This window comes from Cariama cristata, unplaced genomic scaffold (genome assembly GCF_000690535.1).
Source record: "Cariama cristata isolate BGI_N322 unplaced genomic scaffold, ASM69053v1 scaffold15906, whole genome shotgun sequence".
Lineage (NCBI taxonomy): Eukaryota > Metazoa > Chordata > Aves > Cariamiformes > Cariamidae > Cariama > Cariama cristata.
Window position 1 is genome coordinate 2,126 of NW_009622806.1, and position 22,534 is coordinate 24,659.

Below are 22,534 nucleotides of genomic sequence, written 5' to 3' on the forward strand. Positions count from 1 at the left end.
CCGTGTGTGTTTGCCAGCTGTCTGGAGTGGGATGAAATACGCTGGCATAGTTCAGAAGTGCCACATTTCAACGAGAGAAATCCCATCTCAGATGCTGAAATTATGTGCCGTATAACTGAAAAATTACACGTATTTTCCACAGAAAAATTATTTATTTGGGTTCTGCCTGAAAACATCCTCAGGAATTACGTTTTATTAGAAGGAAGTTTGTACAGAAGCGATTGTGAATGATACATATTCTCTCAGCTCTTTAATATTCTGAAGCTTTATTTAAGAAGAATTGCTTTATTTAAGAGGATTTAATTTATTTAAGAGGAGTTTATTTAAGAGGAGGGTGTGCATTCTGGTGCATTTTTACCTTAGACCCTCCGACGGCCACGTTCTGACGTATAGTCAGGCAATTCTTCCCATGCCACATCTGCAGGGAGGGTGTTTGCTGTTTATACAGAAAGAGCTGTCTTTTTGTTTGAATCCGAGATAGAAAACATCATATCCCAGGGCTTCCCAGTGTCTGACTGATAGTACAGTAATTGATTGTTGCAAACTTAGAGCCAGGAGCCAACTTTATTCTAAAATAATCTGTCAAACTATCCAAGTTTTAACAGATGCACTGGTTGTCGTAGATATTTATCCAAAGGGTACCTGATCCTGAAGTTTAAGGACAGAGTAAAATTGTTTGTTATTAAAGTTATCTAAACTGTGCACAGTAAACAATTTATTCAATCCCACTTAGCAATTATCCCTGTTCCCAAATTATACGTGAGCAGTCTCCTGCTGACAATTTAATTTGTACGTTCATTATTTCAAATTGCTCAGTGAACAATTTCTATGACTATGTGCAAGCCTAGGAGCTGCTGGCAAGTGCTTTTTCTGAGACTTGCTGGAAAGGCCTGCTCTGCTTGCTCTAGCTCTACCTAAATCACAGGGTTCCCCCCCAAAAGAGGAGAGCTGCTATAAAACCGGTTGGATTTCCTAAGGCCAGGGTCATGGTGCATCTCTCCCTGCCCTGCCGGGGTGGCTTGCGAACGGCGGCAGGGAATAACGAGGAGCTTGTCCCCAACGGGTCTGCTTCTTTCTGGAAATAGAGAAAATACCAGAGATGGGTTTTGACCACATTACTTGTCCAGGACTTGAGTTGCTATCGAGGTGTTGCTCTTGCTTAACTCGAGGTGGCTTTTAGTTCACACCTAATTGGAAGACAAGGAATAAAGCAGTGCTTTTGCATTGCATCTGTCCCCTCGTGGGGTGACAGCCCATTTCTTAGGGGTCCCCGCTATAGTGGATTTGGCAGCGCTGGTTGAACTGGCCACGATTTTTCTGTTCTCTCTTTGGACAACTTCCACGCACAAAGAAAGTTCAAAATGATCGCGCAAAGATGTCTGCGCTAATCCTGAAGTAAATCCATCTCAACTGCCGTTCGCAATGTTCCCTCTGCAGAGACCTTTGTGAATTTATGTGAGCCTGTGTGACTGTCTGTATGAACCGAAGGAACTGCAAATACGGTCAGGGTATAAACGTACGCATGCTTGTGGGTGTTGGTACAACAGCAGTTAATGTTTTGTTGCAGTATTAGTCCTTTTTAGCTGTGCATTTTAATATTCACCAGTGGCTGGTTTTGAGAAGCAAAGGCTAAGCTTGAATCTCCAGGACTTTCTGTATTAGCATCATTAAAAACTACCCTTTTCTAGGTTTTTTTTTTAATTATTGATAAGGTTTTAGAACTTTATTTAAAGACAAAAAAGGAACTAAATAACAAGTGCTTAACATATCCAGAAAGACAGACAGAACTTCCCCGCTGAAAAAAAGAGAAGATCACAAAATCTAACTTAAAAACTTGAAGGAGGAGGACAAAGAGGAAGTGGGGGAGGCAGAAGATGAGTGTATGGGATTATTTAAACAAGCGACAGAGAAAGCATGTGGGATTTGAGAGTGAAAATACCCCACACTCTGAGGGGGAAGAAAAGGTAAATAGATTAGCTCAGAAGAACTGTGAATGGGCATGAGGTACCTTTTTGAAAATTAATCTTTTCTTTGCAAAAAGACACAGAGAGAAGAGAGCAAGAGTGGGGAGAAAATGGATAACGCCGTGAAAGAACGTACTGGGGAAGAAAGTAAGCCAAAATAAACGCTAGGAACAGAAGTTCAAGAGCAAAAAGCAAACGAGGAATGCACAAGTTTGGTCCAAATGCACAGAAATGGATTGATGTAGCCCAAGTATCAAGCAGGAGAATTTATGTACTTGATCAGAGCAGCAGTCCTAGACAAGAGACTTTGAAATACTCCTTGTTTGGAGCCTAAACCTCAAGGAGATAACAAGCACCCAATTTCTGGATCGGCTGCCTCCCCTACCATTTCAGACGAGTCAGCAGCGAACATCGCTAAGGAGCATCTGGTCCGCAGTCACTGTGCACCCCGTCTGTGCTGCTTTGGACATCCAGATGCTGGACGTCAGCTGTGCATTTCGTACAGGACGATCCAGATGTGGGCCCAGCTATGGTATACCGCAACTGCTTCTTGCCACCCTGACCTTTGAGAGTAAAGGCAAAGACAGAATTAAAACAAATACATTTCCCTCTGATTTCAGTTAATAAATAAGACCACTCTTCTGAGTAATGTTTTTTATACTTCTTTGTTCTGCAAAGAAAAAAGCAACAAAGCAAGCTCTATTACATAGGGTTAAAGACAGGGATACAGACCACAATAAACATACAGATATATATGATTATTGCTTTTGCGTGTACTATTAGCTTAAGTATATATACCACTGTATGAAGGAGTTTCAGAACTAAAATAGCAATGACTATGGTAAAGGAAAACAGTACTAACAATTTGTAAAATCAAAACCAATACAAAAACGTTTTATGTTCCATATCTGATTTCAGAACATCAGTATTTATTGTATTTTTTCCTACTAATACTTATTAATATATTAAATAATGAACATATATACTGAAAGGACACTGACTTTTTGAAAAGCCATAACCAAACAAGAAAATGGAGACCCACTAAAAACCACAGACCATGGTGCTGGCTGTACGACTGGTTTTCAAGAAGTATTCACCTCGCTAGGGAGATCTGCTTTAAAATATCATCTGAGAGGACGCGAGCTTTCTGTAAATGAAAACAGGACAGTTTTGCTTCACATGCCAAATAAGCATTCAAAATGTTATGTCTTAGCTAAATCCCTTAGTAAAACAGAATAGCTGCTCTAACTGGATTCAGGAAAAGTTTTGCAGATTTTAACATGAACGAGTTAGACAACCAAAGCACAGTAAGGATTTCCAGCACAACGGCTGTTTTATAGGAACTGCTGATACCGATCCTTGTGTATCCTGGCTGACGTGAACTGCCTTGCCTCACTTTTGTTATGGAAAAACTTATTTTTCATTTACCCCAGGGTAAGAGAACGCATTTGGGAAGATACAGGATCATAGCTGATGTGTTTTAAACCCATCCCGTAGCTTATCCGCCGGTATCCCACCCTTGTAGCCATGTCCTACAGTTGGCCCCTGGAAGTCCAAACCCAGCAGTGGGTATCATCAAGACGGTCCTGTACGCGTCTTACCAGTCCCTAAAGCCTAAAACCTGGGAAACGCTAAAGAGAGAGATGTGCCTCACCCCCACCGTGCCCTGGCTCCGGCAGGCTGCGAGCTACTCGGGATCATCCAGCCAACATCCCTGCCTGGGGACGGGGACCCGCTCCCCTCCTCTCCCACATCCGAGGTGCTCTGATGCCCACCTATGACATGCGGTTGCTGCAGAAGGTGATGGTGCTGCCCACTTCTATACAATCACATAGTTAGAGCATTTATCCATGAAATGGGATTTTTGGGTTCACTCTCTTTCTCAGCCTAACGTACCTTACTCCCAGAAAATTATGAGATCCCTCAAGCTTTAGACAAGTTTGGGTGGAGAGTTACTAGTTGGTACAACAAGAACTATGGGATTCACTGCTAAAACAGTTATTTACCACCATTATTTTATTGCAGGTGTTTATTCCAATGACTTTACTGTCTGAGTTCTTAATCATCTCTCTTTTACCATCGTTTCTCTTCCAAACCCCACTGAGGTAGGGAAATAGTCCCGTCCCTGCAATACGCCACAGATCCCTTAAATTAGGAGCTGTGGTGGAACTGACAACGGAACTAAAAATTCCCAGGAATCCACAGCAGAAGAGTAACTGCTATAAAAGCCTTCTGCTCACACAAGCTTTTGGGAACATCCCATCTTTTTCCCAGTCCATGACAAAGTTTAACAACGTTTGTGGCTTGTAGAGTGAGCATTTGGGTCCAAATCCAGAACCACCTGCAAAGCCACCCTCTAGAAGGGTTTTGCCAGCCATGGTTTGGGACACGACCCCGAATCCTGGGGCTCGCAGATGATGTCCTTGCGCTGCCTTTCTCCTACACGCTCCAACTGATGACGCTCCACCTACACAGATTGATTCATCAGGATGAGGTGCCTTGATGTACATGTTAAGTTCAATTAACTCTTTTGAGTCCCACAGAAGCAGAATTAAGAGTAAGCAGAAACTGAAGGGACACAACAATCTCCAAGAAAGGAAAGTTAACATGAATTAGACAAACGGGGGAAAAAAAAGGGGGGTGCTTTCCCCTTGGGAGCCCTGACCCTATTACATTTTTATGCATATTAACATAATCAAAGTAAGTATTTTCAAGAGGGATTAATAAATCAGCTTAATAAGGTATTTATTTTGTTGTACTGTAAAAGTTATCTGTTATACAGTCACAGTTTGGGGCAGAAGAAAACGCATTCAATTACGACAGGAATAGAAAGAAAAATACTTAATCTGTTAATGTCTGAATTCAGCAAATAGATATTAATTTTTTCCTTTTCTATTTAAATAGTTTTCTTCTATCTAAATAGCTATGGATTTGTTTAATTTTTAACACATTGTTCACGAGACCCATTTATATGAGCAGTGAAGTACTGTATTTTAATTTTTCACGTACTTTGAGCCCAAATACTTCTTCTATTTATCATTTACAATAATCGAAAAGTATAGAGCCCTTTTTTGCTGGAAATGTAACATCATCACATTTAATTACTGCAAACATACGCCTTTTTTGTGGTGTGGTAAAACTACACAATTTCATCCAAGCACGTATTCAGCTTTCCCAGCTTTATCCTCGCAGAGGTCATATATCTATATGTATCGTTTGCCATCATTCTTTCCGTTACTGTTTCCTTTGATCACTGTCACATTTGCTGGTTTGTGGCAGGGCAATTAATTCTCGGAAATTTCAGACCAGGATGGCCCTCCTCAGTCACTAAGTCCAGCCTCTGTTATCACAGGCAACCAAATAAAATAATCTTCTTCATTAAGCACTTACATTTTGCTTTACATAGAGTTACTCGTTATCATAGTACATTGGGATACATTCTCTCTGGTTATTCTGTAGTTTTGAGTGCAGTTGCATGATGAATTTAAAACATTTCTTAGAATCTCTTACTTGGACTTACACTACTAGTACTAGTTCAGAAAATACTACCTACTGAAGGAATTGCAGGATCAGTCCCATGCCCCTGAACAGCCAAGACTCGCTTTGAAGCTCTCACAATACATTGCTGCATCCAATAAATTAATTTAACACAAGCCCAATTTAAAATAAACCTCACCTGGATAAAAACTGTAAGTAGTTGAGTGCTCTTTTTTTTTTCCCCTCCTCTTTGGACTGTCCTAGGCCATGTATTTTTTTAGCTTGTGCAGTAAATACGAACCCTTCTGCAGGCTGTAAGGGCGATTCCAGCATGATGTTCACAATTATAAAAGACTCTGGAAGATCAACGGATGGTGATGAATGAGCAAATCATCATGTGCACCAGATCCTGCCACTCTTACTATTAACAGCATGCAAACGTAGACATAACCCCACAGAAAATTATGGAACTGTTAAAAATGTAAAATATGACTAAAGGGGAATGACTGCAGATCAAGAGCAGCATTCAGCAATAGTGTTCTCAATTCACAAAGCAGCACGGACTCAAGTATCCGCTCACTTAAACCGATTATGAAGGAGCCTGACCACCTCACCGATCGTTATTCCTGAGTAATAGCAGCGGCATAAACCGGATGATGCTCAAGTCAGAGCTTGAGCAAACGTTTTCTAATCTATAATCACAGAATCACAGAATGGTTTGGTTGGAAGGGACCTTAAAGCCCATCTGGTTCCAACCACCCTGCTGTGGGCAGGGACACCTCCCACCAGACCAGGTTGCTCACAGCCCCATCCAACCTGGCCTTGAACACTTCCAGGGATGGGGCAGCCACAGTTTCTCTGGGCAACCTCTGCCACTGCCTCACCATCCTCACCGGGAAGAATTTCTTCCTGATATCTCATCTAAATCTTCCCTCTTCCAGTTTAAAGCCATTGCCCTTTGTCCTGTCACTCCCTGCCCTTGTAAAAAGTCCCTCCCCAGCTTTCTTGTCGGCCCCTTTAGGTACTGGAAGGCTGCTCTGCGGTCTTCCCAGAGCCTTCTCCAGGCTGCACAACCCCAGCTCACTAATGACCGGGTGTGTATGATATCACAAAAGCTTGTATTATTTCACTGACATCAGCCTGAGCATGTCTTTACTTAGGTAGATTACACAGCTCTCCCAAAACATTGGTTTATGAGTCACAGTATTTTACAGTACATTTTAAAAGTGTTGTCAAGATGAAAAAAAAACAGAGGTGGAGAGGGCTTGCTGTCTCGCTTTTATGTGTACTTATATTATGGTAGTCATATATGCCCTGAATTCTACAGCTGAAATGTTCTGCTAGTCATGACTCAAACAGATGCCGCAAAACTGGAAACAATTTTTAAAAAGTGACTCAAAGCCCAAAAAGCACCATAGCAAAAGCTAACCAAGATTAGCTAAGAGTACGTTCAGAGATGGACTCAGACATGTCCTAGTAGAGATTCCTGATAGTAACCAATTCCAGCAGAGAAAAGCAGAAAACCAGACTGAAACCAAGGCACGCACCAGTCACAAAGAAGAAAAAATTCCCAAAGTGTGTAACAAAGCACCCAACACCCCAGAGCAGGCATCTTTCTAAGCAGTATGCTATAGTTTCAATAGAATATATATGCTTGATACAGAAATCGGGTGGGCAAGACTCCTTGGTCTTATTTTGAAGGTGAAGACAATCACACTAGTTTATAAATGCCGACCCTATCTAAGTTAAGGCAAGTTTTCTTGAATATAGGGGGTAAGCCAATATATTCAAGAAAACCGAGGAGAGCATTAATCCATGATTTATATTACACCTAAGTCTAGAATAACATCACTTTTACGTGTCTAGACTATAATCTTTTTATGTTTGTAGATTGTTAACACATAAAACATTAAGTATAAAATTCATACTGGTCCAACACGTTACAGCATGAGAAATTTATGAATTCTCGTGATTTTATCAGAATGAGAGATGGGGGACTATTTTTAAATCACCTGTTAAAAAAGCAGCGTAAGGTTTGCAGAGCAGCTCGGCTGGGTGAAGCAGAGTGGGGATCGCGAGGCGCAGCCTAAGTGACGACATCCACAAGAGATGACGCACTTCTTACCCACCTCAGGCACTGCTGACAATTAAGACACGATACTAATCACAGCACTGAAGTTACGTGAGAATATCTGTGCTGAGGCATTCCAAGGGGTCAGGGAGCCTACTAAGTACGTCCTTACTACACACCGTGCCTTCCTTATTTTCTAGGTTGGTCTTTAATAGCCGTCAATGAACTCTCAGTTTGCAGTTTTTCAATTCGCTTTTGACCAAGACGAAGTAGCTTTGTGACTCCGGGACTTCACACGTTAAGTAAGACACAGACAATACATCGCGTGGAAGGGTTATTAGAAGGATTTTGGGATTATCACACTGCATGCTATGGTGTTTATGGTTGGAAGATTTTCCTCTCTGAGAAAGGGATGTAAAGCTAAAAGCAAAACTCATACGACGTTATCTGCTCTCCACTGAAGGTCACAGAATCATAGAATCGTTTAGGTTGGAAAAGACCTTTAAGATTACTGAGGCCAACTGTTAACACAGCACGGCCAAGTCCACCACTAAACCACATCCCTAAGCACGATGACTACACAGCTTTTAAACACCTCCAGGGATGGCGACTCCACCACTTCCCTGGGCAGCCTCTTCCAGTGCTTGACAACCCTTTCAGTGAAGAAATTTTTCCTAATATCCAATCTAAACCTCCCCTGGTGCAACTTGAGACCATTTCCTCTTGTCCTATCACTCGTTACTTGGGAGAAGAGGCCGACCCCCACCTGGCTACCCCCTCCTTTCAGGTTGTTGTAGAGAGCGATCAGGTCTCCCCTCAGCCTCCTCTTCTCCAGACCAACCCCCCCAGCTCCCTCAGCCGCTCCCCATCAGACTTGTGCTCCAGACCCTTCCCCACCTTCGTTGCCCTTCTCTGGACACGCTCCAGCCCCTCAAGGTCTTTCTTGTAGTGACGGGCCCAGAACTGGTCCTTCAAACAGGTAGTGGTTCATATCACTTCTAATAGCTTTCTTATACATACTGCGTGATTATCTTTCTTGTATCATTATTTTAAGTCCTCCAGCAACAACTCCCAAGATACAAAGTATACCTGCACATACACAAACATACAATGGTTGTCTTACCAAAGAATCCAGCAATTTTAAAATATTAAAAACGTGATCTACCTCCAGATATATCAAGCAGCAATACAGCCTCATAAAACAGTAATGCGTCTTATTTTTTGATTACTGACAGGCATCAGGCATAGCAGCAGGAAGGTGAGTTAGCAAAGACACTCAGACACTTCCCCCCAAAGGCACAGTGACCTCAAGGGTGGAAACCAACTCTCTCCTACCGAGGCGTGAGCTGGTGCTCCCCTGTGCCATTAAAACACCAGATAATTTGGGAGAGAATACCTTTTAAATCAAGAATTTCATAGGCACAGAAAAGTGACTCTGGAAGCTAAACAAGAACGTTTCCGTTAAAAATTGTATTTATTGCTGCGGCTGTTTCTTAGTTTCTTCCTGACAAACCTAGCTAAAAAGAATATTGTAAAACAAACTCCAATGGTTTGGCAGCCGATTGATTAGCAGCATTTATTGTACATGTCACCAGTGGCACAGACACTATGGAAGCTGAGGTCCTATAGCATCACATTCTATCAGAACCACTACACAATCATTTCCCGAAGCTATGTTTGCAGCAGTTACAACTGCTTTACTTTTCTAATGCCAGCAATTACGTTTACATTTGGTTTTGCATAATACCATAATGGCTCATGGGATCAAATTTGTTGTTTTCTTTTGTTTGTTTTTTAAGAATCTTGCTGTGCATTTCAAAATCTTTCATTTCTTTAAAAAACAAAGCCAATACAATTGGTCTCTTAGTCTTTTTCTGCAGTATTCTTCATGTTAATTGAGACAATGTTCACATGGCATAAATATGAATGTTACAAGCAAGTTGCTATATTTTGAAGACAACTTACTTGTTTTCATTGACTATACTTCATTATGGCAAATAATTTTGAGAAAGTATAATTACAAATAGCATGGGTTTGGTTTTTTAAAAACACAACACAGAGGCCACCACAATTACAACAGAACTTCAGCCTGTTAGGATTTGTTTTCCTCCAAAAGTAAGGAGATGAAGATCAACAAAAGAATCAACAGAAACTAAATCTATTGCACAAACAGCCAAAATACAGAAGCCAACCCGCTGGCTCTAGAGAGAGGAAGAATTCAAGCTACTCCAATGAAAGTAAATGGCACTTGTCAGTCAAATTTGGCTTGACTGCGTCTCATTCTGCTTCATCTTTCCACTCTTCTGCTTTACCACTTTGCATTTCCCTTCATCACTTCGGGGAATGGCTGCAGCAGAGTTTTCCTTCCTAGGACGGTGTGCTGAAGGAGTCGCAGTTTGTAAGCCCCGTGGGCTTGCGCCGGGGGGACCCTCTCTGTAGGTGGTGGGAGGGCTGCACCGGAGGGGTCTCTGGCAGTGAAACGTGGTAGAAGTTTGGTAACCGAATGTCGTACCGAAAGCCTTTCCCCACGTGCACTCTGTCATTCAAGGCATACAGTTTTTCAGCAATGTCGCTCCCAATTAAAATTGAGAACAGGCGGGAGATGAAACGGTGTTTAGCAAACAGCAGATACAGCTTCTTTCTCCTCCAGGCCACGTATCGACAATCTGTCTCTGCTGTAAGGGTTACCTATAGAAGAGAAAATTAAAATCATCTAGGCGATAAGGCAGTGATATTGCCGCTGCTGCCCTTGCTCAGAACGCATCCCCCTCTCTCAGCAGCCACACAGGCTGTGTCTGTAACATACACTTTGCGCCTACTGCAATTAAAGCCATTTAATCCAGCCAGAGAGCTCTGCGAGGTCTACTGTATACAAAAGACAAGTGAGAAAGGTGACTGGGAATGGACTGAATGATTGTGCCTTGTTGGCCTCAGTGACAGTACCCCATGCACATTGAACGGCAGCCCCAGGCAGGACACCCCGGCCTCGGCCCTGCACTCCCTGCTTCGCTCTCGGCAGTCCCAGCTGGCAAGGCAGGTCTAAAGAAAGCTCTCGACAAATGCCACTTGTCCTCGTGACACGAGACATCAGATCCCAGGCAGGCAGGAGCTAGTGTGTCGGTCAAGCGACAGCAGCAGGAGGGCTCACGGATCAGAGGGGGCAGCCCTGACAGGGACCGTGTCCCATACCGTCCCCTCGTGCCACGCTGCACCCCAGGCATGGCTCTTCTCAGCCCCTGCTCCCTGGTTTACCACCTGTAGGGAAGCTCCTTCAGCACCAATTTCCACCCACCTCCTGCAAACCTGGTTTCTCAGGGCTGGATTTGAACACAGCCGAAGAATGCAAACAGAGGCTACCTCCCAGATTAGCTTTAAGAAAAAAAACCCTTTTGTTTTTAACAACAAGATGCAAACAGAAAGAAGATTCAACAGCATAACCAGTCCAGCAGGTAAAAAGGACTTCCCCTTCCCAGATTAATGGAATGCTACTTGTTTATGTAACTTCACAAATGAAACCCACAACTAAATGAACTTATTTCTAAACCAATTAGTACTGGAACAGTTTTCTGCAGTATTAAAAAAACCAAACCCTCCCCTTTTACCTGGAAAATTCCCTCTTCTGTGGGCCTCAATGAATCCCATTCAGGAGAATCCAGAAATTGAAGAGGAAAAATATAATGCAGAAACTCCCCATCAACTGTCACTCTGATCCTACCAAGATAAGATGTGTTAATTTGTTAGTACTAGCTGTACAGCAGCAATGACTGCAACAACAGTGCGTTATTTCTACTATGTGAGCAGTTTACATACAGCTTCGAGAGCATGAAAAAGCAATCACTGGCCAACAGTATCCTAATTAACATTTTTGAACCCAACTCGATCAGGCCAGTTGAAAGAGAATACAAGACAATCGTGCAACTGAAACAGAAATCTTTCCAGGCCTTATTCAAATCATATTCTTCTCTCTGGGGCAGGTCTGTGCAGCAACGTGCAAGCTTTGTCATGGAAAGTGTGCACTGGAGAGATGAAAGCCTAATGCACGTAACGCTGTTTGCCTCCTTCACTTGAAAGCCATGGGATATACTGCTAGGTTTGGTAAATACACATTTTAGAGGGAACAACGTGGCAAAAGCAGTGAGTGGGAAGCAGGAGTTCCCCACAGCGTGTGTTAGGTAGGGCTCTCTCAATGTTTAACAGGAATTACATGGCCACAGAACTGTCTCTGGAGCCAGGAGAACAGCATGCAGGTAGGAGGTCTCTGTGTGAATGCTGTGGTCTTCTGCAGATGCTAAAGAAAAATTTTCTTTCTACTTTTTAAATCATGTTTAAGTTTGAAGGCACACAAGCAGGAAACGTATGCTTAAACCTCGTGAGCTACAAGAAAAAAAAAAAAGCAAGCTGTAGGAGTCCCCTTTTTACATCTGCTCTGCACCAGGATTAATGCTTCTTAGAAAATCAGAAGCAGCAGCCCTATACTGCACAAAGGAGGGTAGCAGGAACTCCCTGCATGATTACCAACTGGCTGGGCATGCAGAAGGATGGACACCTCTCCTTCAGTATGACCACGACCAGAAGCAACCTCCACGTGGTACTTTCTAGACAGCTTCCAAGAATGCTCTGAACCAGGGTCTCCCTAAGGACGACTATCTAAAATCCATATTGTTCACTGCAAGTAGTCCTAAATCAGCTGAGTCTCAAGCCGAGTCTCAAGTCTCAAGCTACAAATTCCATCTGTCCATGCAGCAGGCTGTCCAAATACACCTACAACGTGTCCCATCAAAGACAGACCACGGCCGTCAACTCTGGGTATCTCATCTACTCTTGTGGTGGTCCAGCACTGTATCCCACTTTGTATACAGAACAAAAGCTCATCTTTCCCTTCAGGAAATCATCAGCAAGGCTGCCAGAAATGTCTCCAGTAAGCAGGGAGTACACACAGGTGGATTTATTGCCTCAGGGTCTAATTAAGGGCCACAGTATACAGTAACTGTAGACTCCGTTCTGCAAATCTTGATAGGGCTCAACTGTCTCCCCTTGTAAGGGAAGGGTGCTTTTAGGCCTTCTGCTCTCCCTTACTCCCTCTTTTCTCCCAGAAAGAAACCAAATACAATCTGCATCAAAGTCAGGATCTCTATTAAACAGGGTTTCGCTCAGTATATTCAGTTTCATAACTACCTTTTAGTCCTGTTTCGGATGATACTAGCAAAGGAAAATAAGAAAGATGCTGTGTTCATCTGCTCGGCAGTAGATAGCAAACCATAGCCCGAAGCATACATTTGTTCCCCTTATCTGGCTAACCTGTTAAGTGCTATGATACAGTTGTCTGGAAAAGGATGACTTAAAATCCTTTTCTTTATGCTATTACAGATTTTGTGCTTAGTGTTTTTTTGCTAGTGCTGTCCTAGACAAGTGTATTTAGTCTATTAATATTTATATTACTTGCATTAATATTTAATCTATTGTCCTGGAAAATGAACAAACAATACACAAATCAAGCTTTTTTCCTTCTTTTTTTGCTTTCATTTTCAAGGAGGAGGAAAAAATAAAGATATTTGCAGTACGTCTGAACAAACCGATACAAACCTGCCTGACACAAGCAAGGACAGTTTATCAATAGGTGTTTTGCCCTGCATGGCGTAACAGTGTTCCTTCTCCAGGGTAACCACTTCTGCATCGCAGCACAAGACGATCTTCCTGTAGACAGTCAATGAAATTCCCAGAGGCTGGAAGAGAGCGCTGTAGAGTTCCTGAAATTCTCTGTCAAAGGAAACACTCCGAACTTGGTAGGTAACGTAAATGAACTGGATGAAGCATATAACAAACAGTATAAAATTCCAGGAGAATATATCAGCAGCACAGACATCCAGCCAAGCCCAAACAGAAGAGCAGAGAAAGCCCAATCCAAGCAAGCTGAAGACATAGAGTAGCCCAAAGAATCCACTTCCACCCATGAAGCCCACAACAAAGAGAATACTGGCTAGGTGGTAGATAGATCCCTCTGCCTCTTGCTTCCAGGTGGTACATGTAGGATGTGCATATATCAAACTTTCCCAAAAACTTGCATTTTCTCCCATGGCTGGAGTAATTTTTTGATTCAGCTGAATCTTGGAAAATTTTATTTATGAGATGCAGCTAGTGGGGTCCTTTGCTTTTCCATTTTTGCAAATCTGCTCAATGATCACATAACATCAGGGTCTCTTTTGGTAGTGAAGTCGCATTTAGGATTTCCAGCAACTAGGAAGCTAATGTTCTCAGAAGGCAATGCTGTTTCTCATCAGTTCATGCATTGTTTTGACTTTGGCCGTGCCATCTGTAGCTTCATCTGATCTGGACAAGTGAAGAAAAGACGAATTACTTATAAAATGCTTTTCATCAATTAAACTCTATCAAAGCTTTCATTGTCAAAAACCACAGACTGCGTTACAATCTTCCAACTCCCCTTGCAGCCCTCTGATACCAGGATCAACCCTTAATATTCACTCAATGGAAGATCACCTTTCTTTGTCTATGAACCCTGTAGCAACCGTCACATCGCCACTGAATCCATGCAAACATCACATCCACAGCGTCCTACGAAAAGCCTTTCCACAGCCTAACTGCTGAGAAGGCAGTTGCATTTGTTGATCCTGAACCTGCTGCCTGAAAGTCTCATTTAATGCCCTGCCTAGCTCTTGGACAAGAAGCGATGGTGAACTCTTGTTCCTTGTTCACCTCCTCCATCTCACTCTGGATTTTGGTCAAACCACTCTCATTAATGAGTTGAGCAAGGCTGTTCTCTGGCCTCAGAGACCACAAACTACATCCCCAACCACCACAACACGGGAAACCCAAGGGTCACGGGGAGATGGTGTTTTCTACTCCAAGGATGATGGACAAAAAGCTGTCATGTATAAGGAAGACTACAAAGCTTAAAGGCAGCTTTATAGGGATTATGTTAATTAGAACACGAAGTAAGTAGTCCTGCAAAATACTTCTCAAAGGGCATTTACAAAGCAATTGTATAACATTGGAAGTTCTACCTTGTATAATTTCATGCCACAGACCACATAATTTTATCGTTCAACGCTGTAAAATGTTAAACATGTTATTTGTTTCCATATAACGTATTCCTAAGAGTTAAATAAAAAGTAAAACATACAACTGAAAAGCATGGAAAAAACCAAAATAAATTAAAAAAAACAAACCGTTTTCTATGTCTGTCTTTTAAAGTAAAAATATGTGCTTCAATGTGAGATTATACATGGTAGAAGTTGCAAAGCCAGACTCTATCAGTAGTGTAATTAGGATTGAAACCCACCAGAATCTTTAACTTTCTAGTTCTTTTCTTGGTAAAAATGTAGGGAAGCTAAGAAATATCTTGCTATCTAAATTATTAGATTCTCTAGAATATCAAAAGTAGCTTTTTTTTTTTTCCCCAAGAGCCACAGAAGTCAATACTTAAAAAGTACTGCTGGTGCAGTGAAGCATCCAACATCATTCAGCAGACTTTCAGTGGTGGATTTTTTTACAGTGACAGGACTAAGAAATTAATAAAGCTAAGTCATATCAGATTTCCTAGCTGCTACAGCTTCATTTCTTTTAAGTTTGTTCAAGCCCCAACATTAATTCCATGATTCAAAGTCACTAATGCTAAATAAAGACATAAAATCCTAAACAACTAAGTGGCAGAGTTCAGAAGAAAAGGTTAGGAGGAGAGCCACTTTTAAGACTTCTCCGGTAGTGGTGATAGGGAAGTCACGGACCCATAAAAATATCACAGCTAAAGAGCACAGAACCTTTCCAAATTAAAATGCTCGATATCCTACTCCAGTGGAAGAACCAGCATGACAAGAATGAAGTAGTTTGTAACTATAAGCTTTTCTGTTTGTCTCTTTACCCTTCTCTGGTACAGAATTTGCCCTGGATGTAGGATTTAGCTCTTGGAGAATGGGAGATGAGAACAGCATCAGCTACGGAGAAGTTACCCAGGCATGGAAAGAGCATGAGGAATTTTAGGCGGTAGTTCTGTGATCAAGGGGTAAGATTTCCAAATCAAAAGAAAACTGGAACATGTAGTTCCCAAACCTTGTGTTCTGAAGCCAGTCAGCATTTCCACTGCATGGTCAAAAATCGACAACAGCAGTTTTTTGTTTGATTGCATTTTTAAAAAATAGAATCATTGAAAACAGTGACTTTGGATTATTGTTAATACTTCTACTCTATTGCCAACATTTTGCTCTGAGCAGTTTTCATGAAGACCCTAATTTCTACAAAAATATTCAGTGTTTTGAATGGAACCACAACTGAGAAGTTACTTGGGAAGCTGTACACATACCACAAAAAACCCACCGTGGATCTGTACTATAATCTACTTTCCACTACCAACATCTTTTTGTCATGTAAAGCCACACATTGCAATAATTTGACATGACGTTGCAATAATTTCACAAATCTTATGTTCGATTTCCAGTTCGCTTATAGCATTCACAGTCTGCCCACACTACAGCTCACAGCATTGCTGTAAAACATCTATTCATGACAAGATGGGTCAAAATAATTTGGAAAGAAGAGCACACCACTAGGAAACAGACAGAGGGTCCTCATACACAAAACCAAAGGCATGGAAAAACCCTCCTGCATTTGTAACGTTTGTTTTTGGAATGGGACCCTGTCTTCCAAAACCACTGAATGCAAAATTCCCACTTATTTCAGTAGTTCTGCACGATGAGAACTTTTACTGTGCTGCAGCACCACCCAATCCGGAGAAGGGTCTCCCTCCATCCCTGCAGGAGGAAAGGCAGAAGAAGGAGGTCAGTGCTCACACAGAATACAGCCTCACCAACATGACACTCTCCTCAGCTACGTAAGGTGTGCAGGCAAAAGCAAACCCTCTGGAAATACTGATGAAGCCTACCACGAAATGGAACTGGTTTCTCAGGGCTACGGTGAAGAGCAGGCATGCTTGTTGCCAGTGAGCTGCAGGCAGAAAGAGAGGATTCACCTCTTTTTAAGCAATTATTCCAAGATTTGGGAGGTAAAAATTGTTGGCAGTTTTTTTCATGAATCATAGAATCATAGAATCATGGAAGAGACCTCAAAGACCATCAAGTCCAACCGTATACCCGATGCCACCATGCCCACTAAACCCACCAAACCGTGTCTTGAAGCGCCACATCTAAACATTTTTTGAACCCCTCCAGGGATGGTGACTCCACCACCTCCCTGGGGAGCCCGTTCCAGTGCCTAACGACTCTAACAGTGAAGAAGTTCTCCCCGATATCCAACCTGAACCTCCCCTGGCGCAACTTGAGACCATTATTATGAAGTATTAAATAGAGCAGAGTCAATAGTATGTATGGGCCTAAGTATGGTAAACTTTCTAATTTTGGTTGGTATTTAGTGCTAGATAAAGCCTTTCACATTTTTCTTTATAGTTCCTACAAGTCCAAAATTTAAACTCTTGAGGGCTTCAGAACAGTCACTCTAAGCGGGGGTGGAGAGAGAAAAATCCCCCAAACTAAAAACCCAAACAGCTGAGGTACCAACCGTGAGTCATCCTCCACGGAGGACCAGTCTACAAAGTGCTCAGAGTAGCATGGCATTACCAAGTTTGTAAGCACCCAAAGGAGACACCATCCTTTCACCGAGATGCTTCAGTGTTCTTAGCTAGCAGGACAGGGACCGTGCCAACCAACGTGGCCTTGTCTGATGTCCTGCTTCAGTGGTCCTGGCTGTGGGGAACAGTTACAGCTACAGGTTCATTTGATGGCAATCATCAGGCAAACTTCAGCGGGAAACTGCATTTAAAGCAGGTATCTTGGATTATAAGCCTGAAGAACTGTATCTTCCTCAAGTAGATGAATACTTTCTACTCTGTCCCCTGCCTACGGAGAAGAAGCAGTACCATGCACAAGGACAGTGTCTGCTTATTCCAGATTCGGAATAACACCACGTTGACATCTGTAGGCTGCTGGAGCCAGAGGTGCACGGAAGAGGTCTCCTCCCAGCCCGGGAAGGGGACATGCCCTGCCAACACAGGCTGAATTACTGAGATGCTTCTGAGTGCTCTGTCCCACCCACTCCAGCAAGACCAGATCAAGTGCTAGGAAAAATCAGCCCAGACTAGAGATGTGGGCAATATACAGCAGCATGGACGTCTTTAAAACAAACAGCATTGCTGAAAGGACTAAGCTGTCATCAGAAAGTGGTAAAATCAACACATTTGCTGGAGCTTCAAAGCAATAAATAGAGTATTTCACTTACACTCTCCAAAATAAATACCTGTCAGCAACTTAAAACTTCATATAAGCAGTATACTAAACCAGTTAAAACAGAAAGAATTTATATTGGAATATAAATGCACATAGTACAACCTCCTCCTCCCCAAACAGACGTTTTCCCCATACACTGTAGTATTCCCACAAAATATTACCAATTGCATGCATTTTTAATTTGCTTAAGAACTGGGTACTTTACCCCGTTTTTGTTACTGATGACTCAAATCCCACTCTGAGAAGCTTTGAGTGTTAGTTTCTGTCTCTGGAACACAATCATTTCTACAAAAAATAAATCCTAAATGCCTTCAGCTGCCACCAGCAGTTCTCTCTTTGGTCTTTTTAATTAAGTCAAGCTATTCAGAGTTCGAATACCCCATTCTTTAGTTGTCTTATCCCAAGTATTCAGCCAGAAAGCCCTCAGCACTTTCACACTGTACCTGTTGACAGGCTGTAGAGCCGTACATGCTGATCGTCTAACCAGCCTGGATGAATTGTTTGCTACAGGTTTAGAAGCAAAAGGGAAGATTTTCCTTTATAGCATATATGCTTTCATGTACAAAATGAGATTACACTGGATTTAGTAGGATTTGTCTCAGTAATAAACTGTCCTTGAATCCACTCCAGGCTCAAAACATGCACGCAAAATTAGGACAGTAACTAAGAACACAAGCTAGCTTACCTGAAACTTCTTGAGACTATATCCTAGAGAAAGCAGCAATTACAATACTCTAAAACACATGGTTTTCCCAAGAAAATGCAGCCTGTGCAATATAGAAAAGGCTACAGTAGCTTCATCACAGTCCGTAACATCTATTTGGGAAGACAGAAGGAGGATGAGGAAGAAGAGAACTTCCCAATCCAAAAGACAAAGGTATCAAGATAATCCGTCACTATAAAACTAGATCTATTCAGATTACAAAGACACACAAGCATACGTAGCAAAGGGAATTAAGTAATGGGATGGTTTTAAAAGATTTCTTTTGCTGGGAATTAAGGAAGTCAGGATGCTGTCTGGTACCTAAAATATATCTGGTTATGCTATTATTAAAAAATTAATCGATTTGCTACAATTCTATTTTTTCTTCTACAGGAAGTCAGATTAGGTGATCGTCAACGATGTCTTCTGGACTTTTGTGTTGAGTCACTTTATATAAAAAAAGTTGTGTATACCCAGAAAGTTACATAGGCTTCTAGATTTCATAGGAAGACCAGCTATCTCAGATACCAACTAAGCAGCTACTTTCGACAACAGAAAACACTGAAGACAGATGTATCTCTGAAATTACTCCTCATATAGACCTTCCGGAAGAAACCTTCATCCATATGCAGCCATCATCCCTTCCTGCCAACATTTTTCAAAGAAATGAATGTTTTATCAATGAATGCTTTAACATTAAACACGTACACAACCCCAGCAGCCAAGCCTCAGGATCCCACTCCCCAGGTGAGCATCCTCATCGCAGAACGAAGAGCGACTGCGGCAGGGTTCTCCCTCCCCCAGTCTCCTTTCTGCACAACATGATGACTTCAACAAGAAGGGCAGCAAATGACCCACACACACGTGTCAAAATGAGTCACTCGGGACACCCTCACGGGAGGATGGAAGATGGCTTTGCACTCCCTTGGGCTGAGGAAGGCATCCTCTGTCTCACAGATGTCTCATCGCTATGTCTCACTCCCAGGATCAGTGCTCTGAGTCACCTGGAAGGTAAAGGATCTCAGGCCTTAGGAAAAGTGCTCAAACCATACCCTTCCCAGCCCTTCCAGTACCCAGTACCCCCCCGGGACTGCGCAGGCTGTCACTGCCAAATTGGACCCCTGCCCTCAGAGCATCCATGTGAAGCAATACCTTCTTGGAGAGTGATCCTTCTGGGAATGCTCAGAGCCTCAAAGCAAGCAGCTGGGGCACATCCAACCATCAGTGGTGCCTCACTGCCTTCAGAGCACCTCTGAGAAACAACCACCAGCCAAGCAGGACTTTTCGGGGCCAAAACTCTGCTCTGGTCAGGCAGAATTTAGGCTCCCACGTTCAAGGTTGTTCAACCAAGAACCCCCTTCAGTCAACTGCTGCCTAACCCTGGAGGCGCCCCGATGCCATCTCTATGTTGAAGTCAATGGACCATGCCAACAACCCACCAAGGGCACGATGCCGGTGACCAGCTGTCCTCCTCGCCGGGCTGGGCCTGACTGCTGTCTCCCTGCTGCAGCAGATGCGAGCTTCTTTCTCCAAAGCAGGGCTTTAACGGGAGCCTTTTCATGGGACTTTCAATTCATTGAGCTTGTTTGGCTGCAGCTGAGAAGGCGCGATTCTACTTACAATTTGCTCAAATTCCTACTAGTCTTTTTAAGAAGTGGAAAAAAAGCTGGGCGGGGGGGAGAAGCATCAAGAGAGAAAGAAAACCCACAGCGATACAGAATGGTTTAAGGTTCATTAGAAGCACTGCATACAGTGAAGCTGCTATTATTTAGTCTTTAAATATTTAAAGACCAGCTTACTATACACAGCTTACAGTACTTGAACGATTCCTCATTTATCACTGTATAACATACAATGCAATCCTCTGTGGCTGCAAAGCCAATATTGAAGACACTATCTATTTTATCATCTAGACAGTATCTGATACGAAAAACAAATTACAGATTTTCTTCCAATTTGAATCAGAACTGATGAACCATAAGTACCTGTGGTATTCCTCCCAAACTACGAATAATAATCCCCTCCCTTCTTTTTTTAAGGTCTTTTGCTCCTAGGAAACATGAATATAGAATGACAGTCAGACATTTTTTAAACTAACTATGGATTGCTGGCACTTGGGTAAATTTAAGCAAAGCTCTGGTATATTGAACAGCAATGGCCAAATAATAATTCAGAGGGGTCTGGTTTATTGTGTTTTATAACAAAAACTGCAAAGTGAAGCAGAAGTTCAAGCTTTTCTACAGTTCAACTTTTAAATTAACAACAGAGAAAGCAGCTACAATGCATATTTCACAAATGCTTTAAAACTGTGTTAGCGAACTACAGCTGAACTCTGCAGACTTCAGCTTAAATGAGTTTGTATGGTGTAGTAGTGCCTTTGGACAGGAATGTATTCCCATGAAACCAACCACCCGACGTGAACTTCATTTCCCAAAAAAGAAAGAAACACACAAGGCTTGGTTCCTCGCACTTCCCCTGCATGTACAACTGGATTATGGAGCAGTAGTGTCATGAGCCATGTGTTCAAACAGGTGAACAGGACGCTGAGCCATGAAACACCACATTTATGTACCTGTGAGCTCTAAACCAGAGTGAAACACAGTGAAAGGTAGCGAGGATGCCCTAATGGAGCTGCTGAAATTATTTCTCTTTACTGGAGGGTTTGGGGTTAGAAGTACAGTTGTGCTCTCTGCTTTAGTGGAAGAAGCGTCATACAGCTTCACATACAAAGCAGAACCAGCCAGAAGCATGCCCAAGGCACTGGTTTAGCATCACTTTCAATAGTTTTCTGTGAGAGCCAGAATACTCTTAGTTTCATAACACAATATAATCACAAACCGAGACCTTCTTCACCATACAGTACCTGACTTCTGTTTGGGCAACAGCAGCATGCCCAAGTACAGGTACTGTATCGTCACCTGCAGACACTGACCACGGTTCTTTTTCACAAGGTAGTGGAACACACTAAAACGATAAAATAAAATCTCATCTCCGAAGAGCCTGCACACTTAATAAAAAGATGAAATGTAGCTTCAGCTAACAACCCTTTTCTTGAATCCTTGATAAACTTTCTGTTCTCAACTTCATCATAAAAGGTTTTCCTGCTACAAACTTTGCCTTCACAATTACCTGTATCACATCTCCTTCTGTTTCAGTATTATTCTCCTCACTACAGGACTTGCAGTGTACTTGCTATTTTGCAGGCAAGGCATTTCTTAAAAACTTGACATTTTAAGCTACTTTATTATTGGGCACCACACAGAACTTTGCAGAAAGCCTGAACATCAACAGTTCTGCAGATGTGGAAACCATTTATTGTTTTGCTGCGGTCAGTGAAGACATTTTTATTTGCACGTATACAATCATATTCCCATTAATCAAGAGAGTGGCAAGAAGCACTAGCTCTGGAAGCCAGATTTCATCAATAACATCTTTATAACACTACCAGGTGGTCCATGATTCAGTATTACAAGAGATGAACTATATAAAATGTTTGTCCATAAAGCAACTGACAGACTAAACACACATAAAGCTTTACAGAACAGCTGAAGACAAATGTGGTGAAATATTATAGTTTGGAAAAATATGTTTGGAAAAAAAAGTTATCGTTTGAGGAAAAGAAATGTTTTGTATCATTTGTTCTATCTTTGGAAAGAAACAACTGCAAATGCAAAGCTGGATCTTAATTTCAGGGTTCAGCTGCTCTTACCATTTGTTGATGGGAAGAGAGAATAATCAAATAACGGCAGCCTGTGAAGCAAACCCCGTCCGTGGAAGAAATCCCCGGCTCCCCAGCTGGCTCTGTGAGAGCAGGGAGACCCCCGAGTCAGCTCCGGGGTGGGCGGGCAGCAGCTGCACCCCAGGAGAACGCAGGAACCGCGCTTTCCTGAGGAATAAACCCGAGAGCTGTGAGGCAGTCTCACTTCGGACAGACGCCTCGGGAGGGGAAGAGCAGGGCACTCCGCTCCTTTGTAAAGGGGACCTGGGGAAGCTCTCCCAACTTCTGGCCGAGGCTGAACTCGGGAGGTGCCGGGGAGGAGCGCAGTGCTCCCGAGACCGGGAGCGCCTC

General features: G+C 42.5%; 1 protein-coding gene across 1 annotated transcript; it reads right to left on the reverse strand.

Moving 5' to 3' along the window:
- Nucleotides 1-9,879: 9,879 nt before the first annotated feature.
- Nucleotides 9,880-13,586, reverse strand: POPDC3 (popeye domain containing 3). The gene is made up of 3 exons (XM_009702496.1): nt 13,096-13,586; nt 11,115-11,223; nt 9,880-10,200 (listed from the first exon to the last, which is right to left on the reverse strand). The coding sequence occupies exons 1-3, from the start codon at nt 13,584-13,586 to the stop codon at nt 9,880-9,882; spliced, it is 921 nt and encodes a 306-aa protein (XP_009700798.1).
- Between the last annotated feature and the right edge of the window lie 8,948 nt (nt 13,587-22,534).

Coding starts and splice junctions, on each gene's coding strand:
- POPDC3 (XM_009702496.1), bottom strand. CDS start 13,586: ATGGGAGAAAATGCAAGTTTTTGGGAAAGTTTGATATATGCACATCCT. Junction 11,224..13,095: donor TCCTTGCTTGTGTCAGGCAG/GTTTGTATCGGT, acceptor TTATCTTGGTAG/GATCAGAGTGACAGTTGATG. Junction 10,201..11,114: donor CAGAAGAGGGAATTTTCCAG/GTAAAAGGGGAG, acceptor TCTCTTCTATAG/GTAACCCTTACAGCAGAGAC.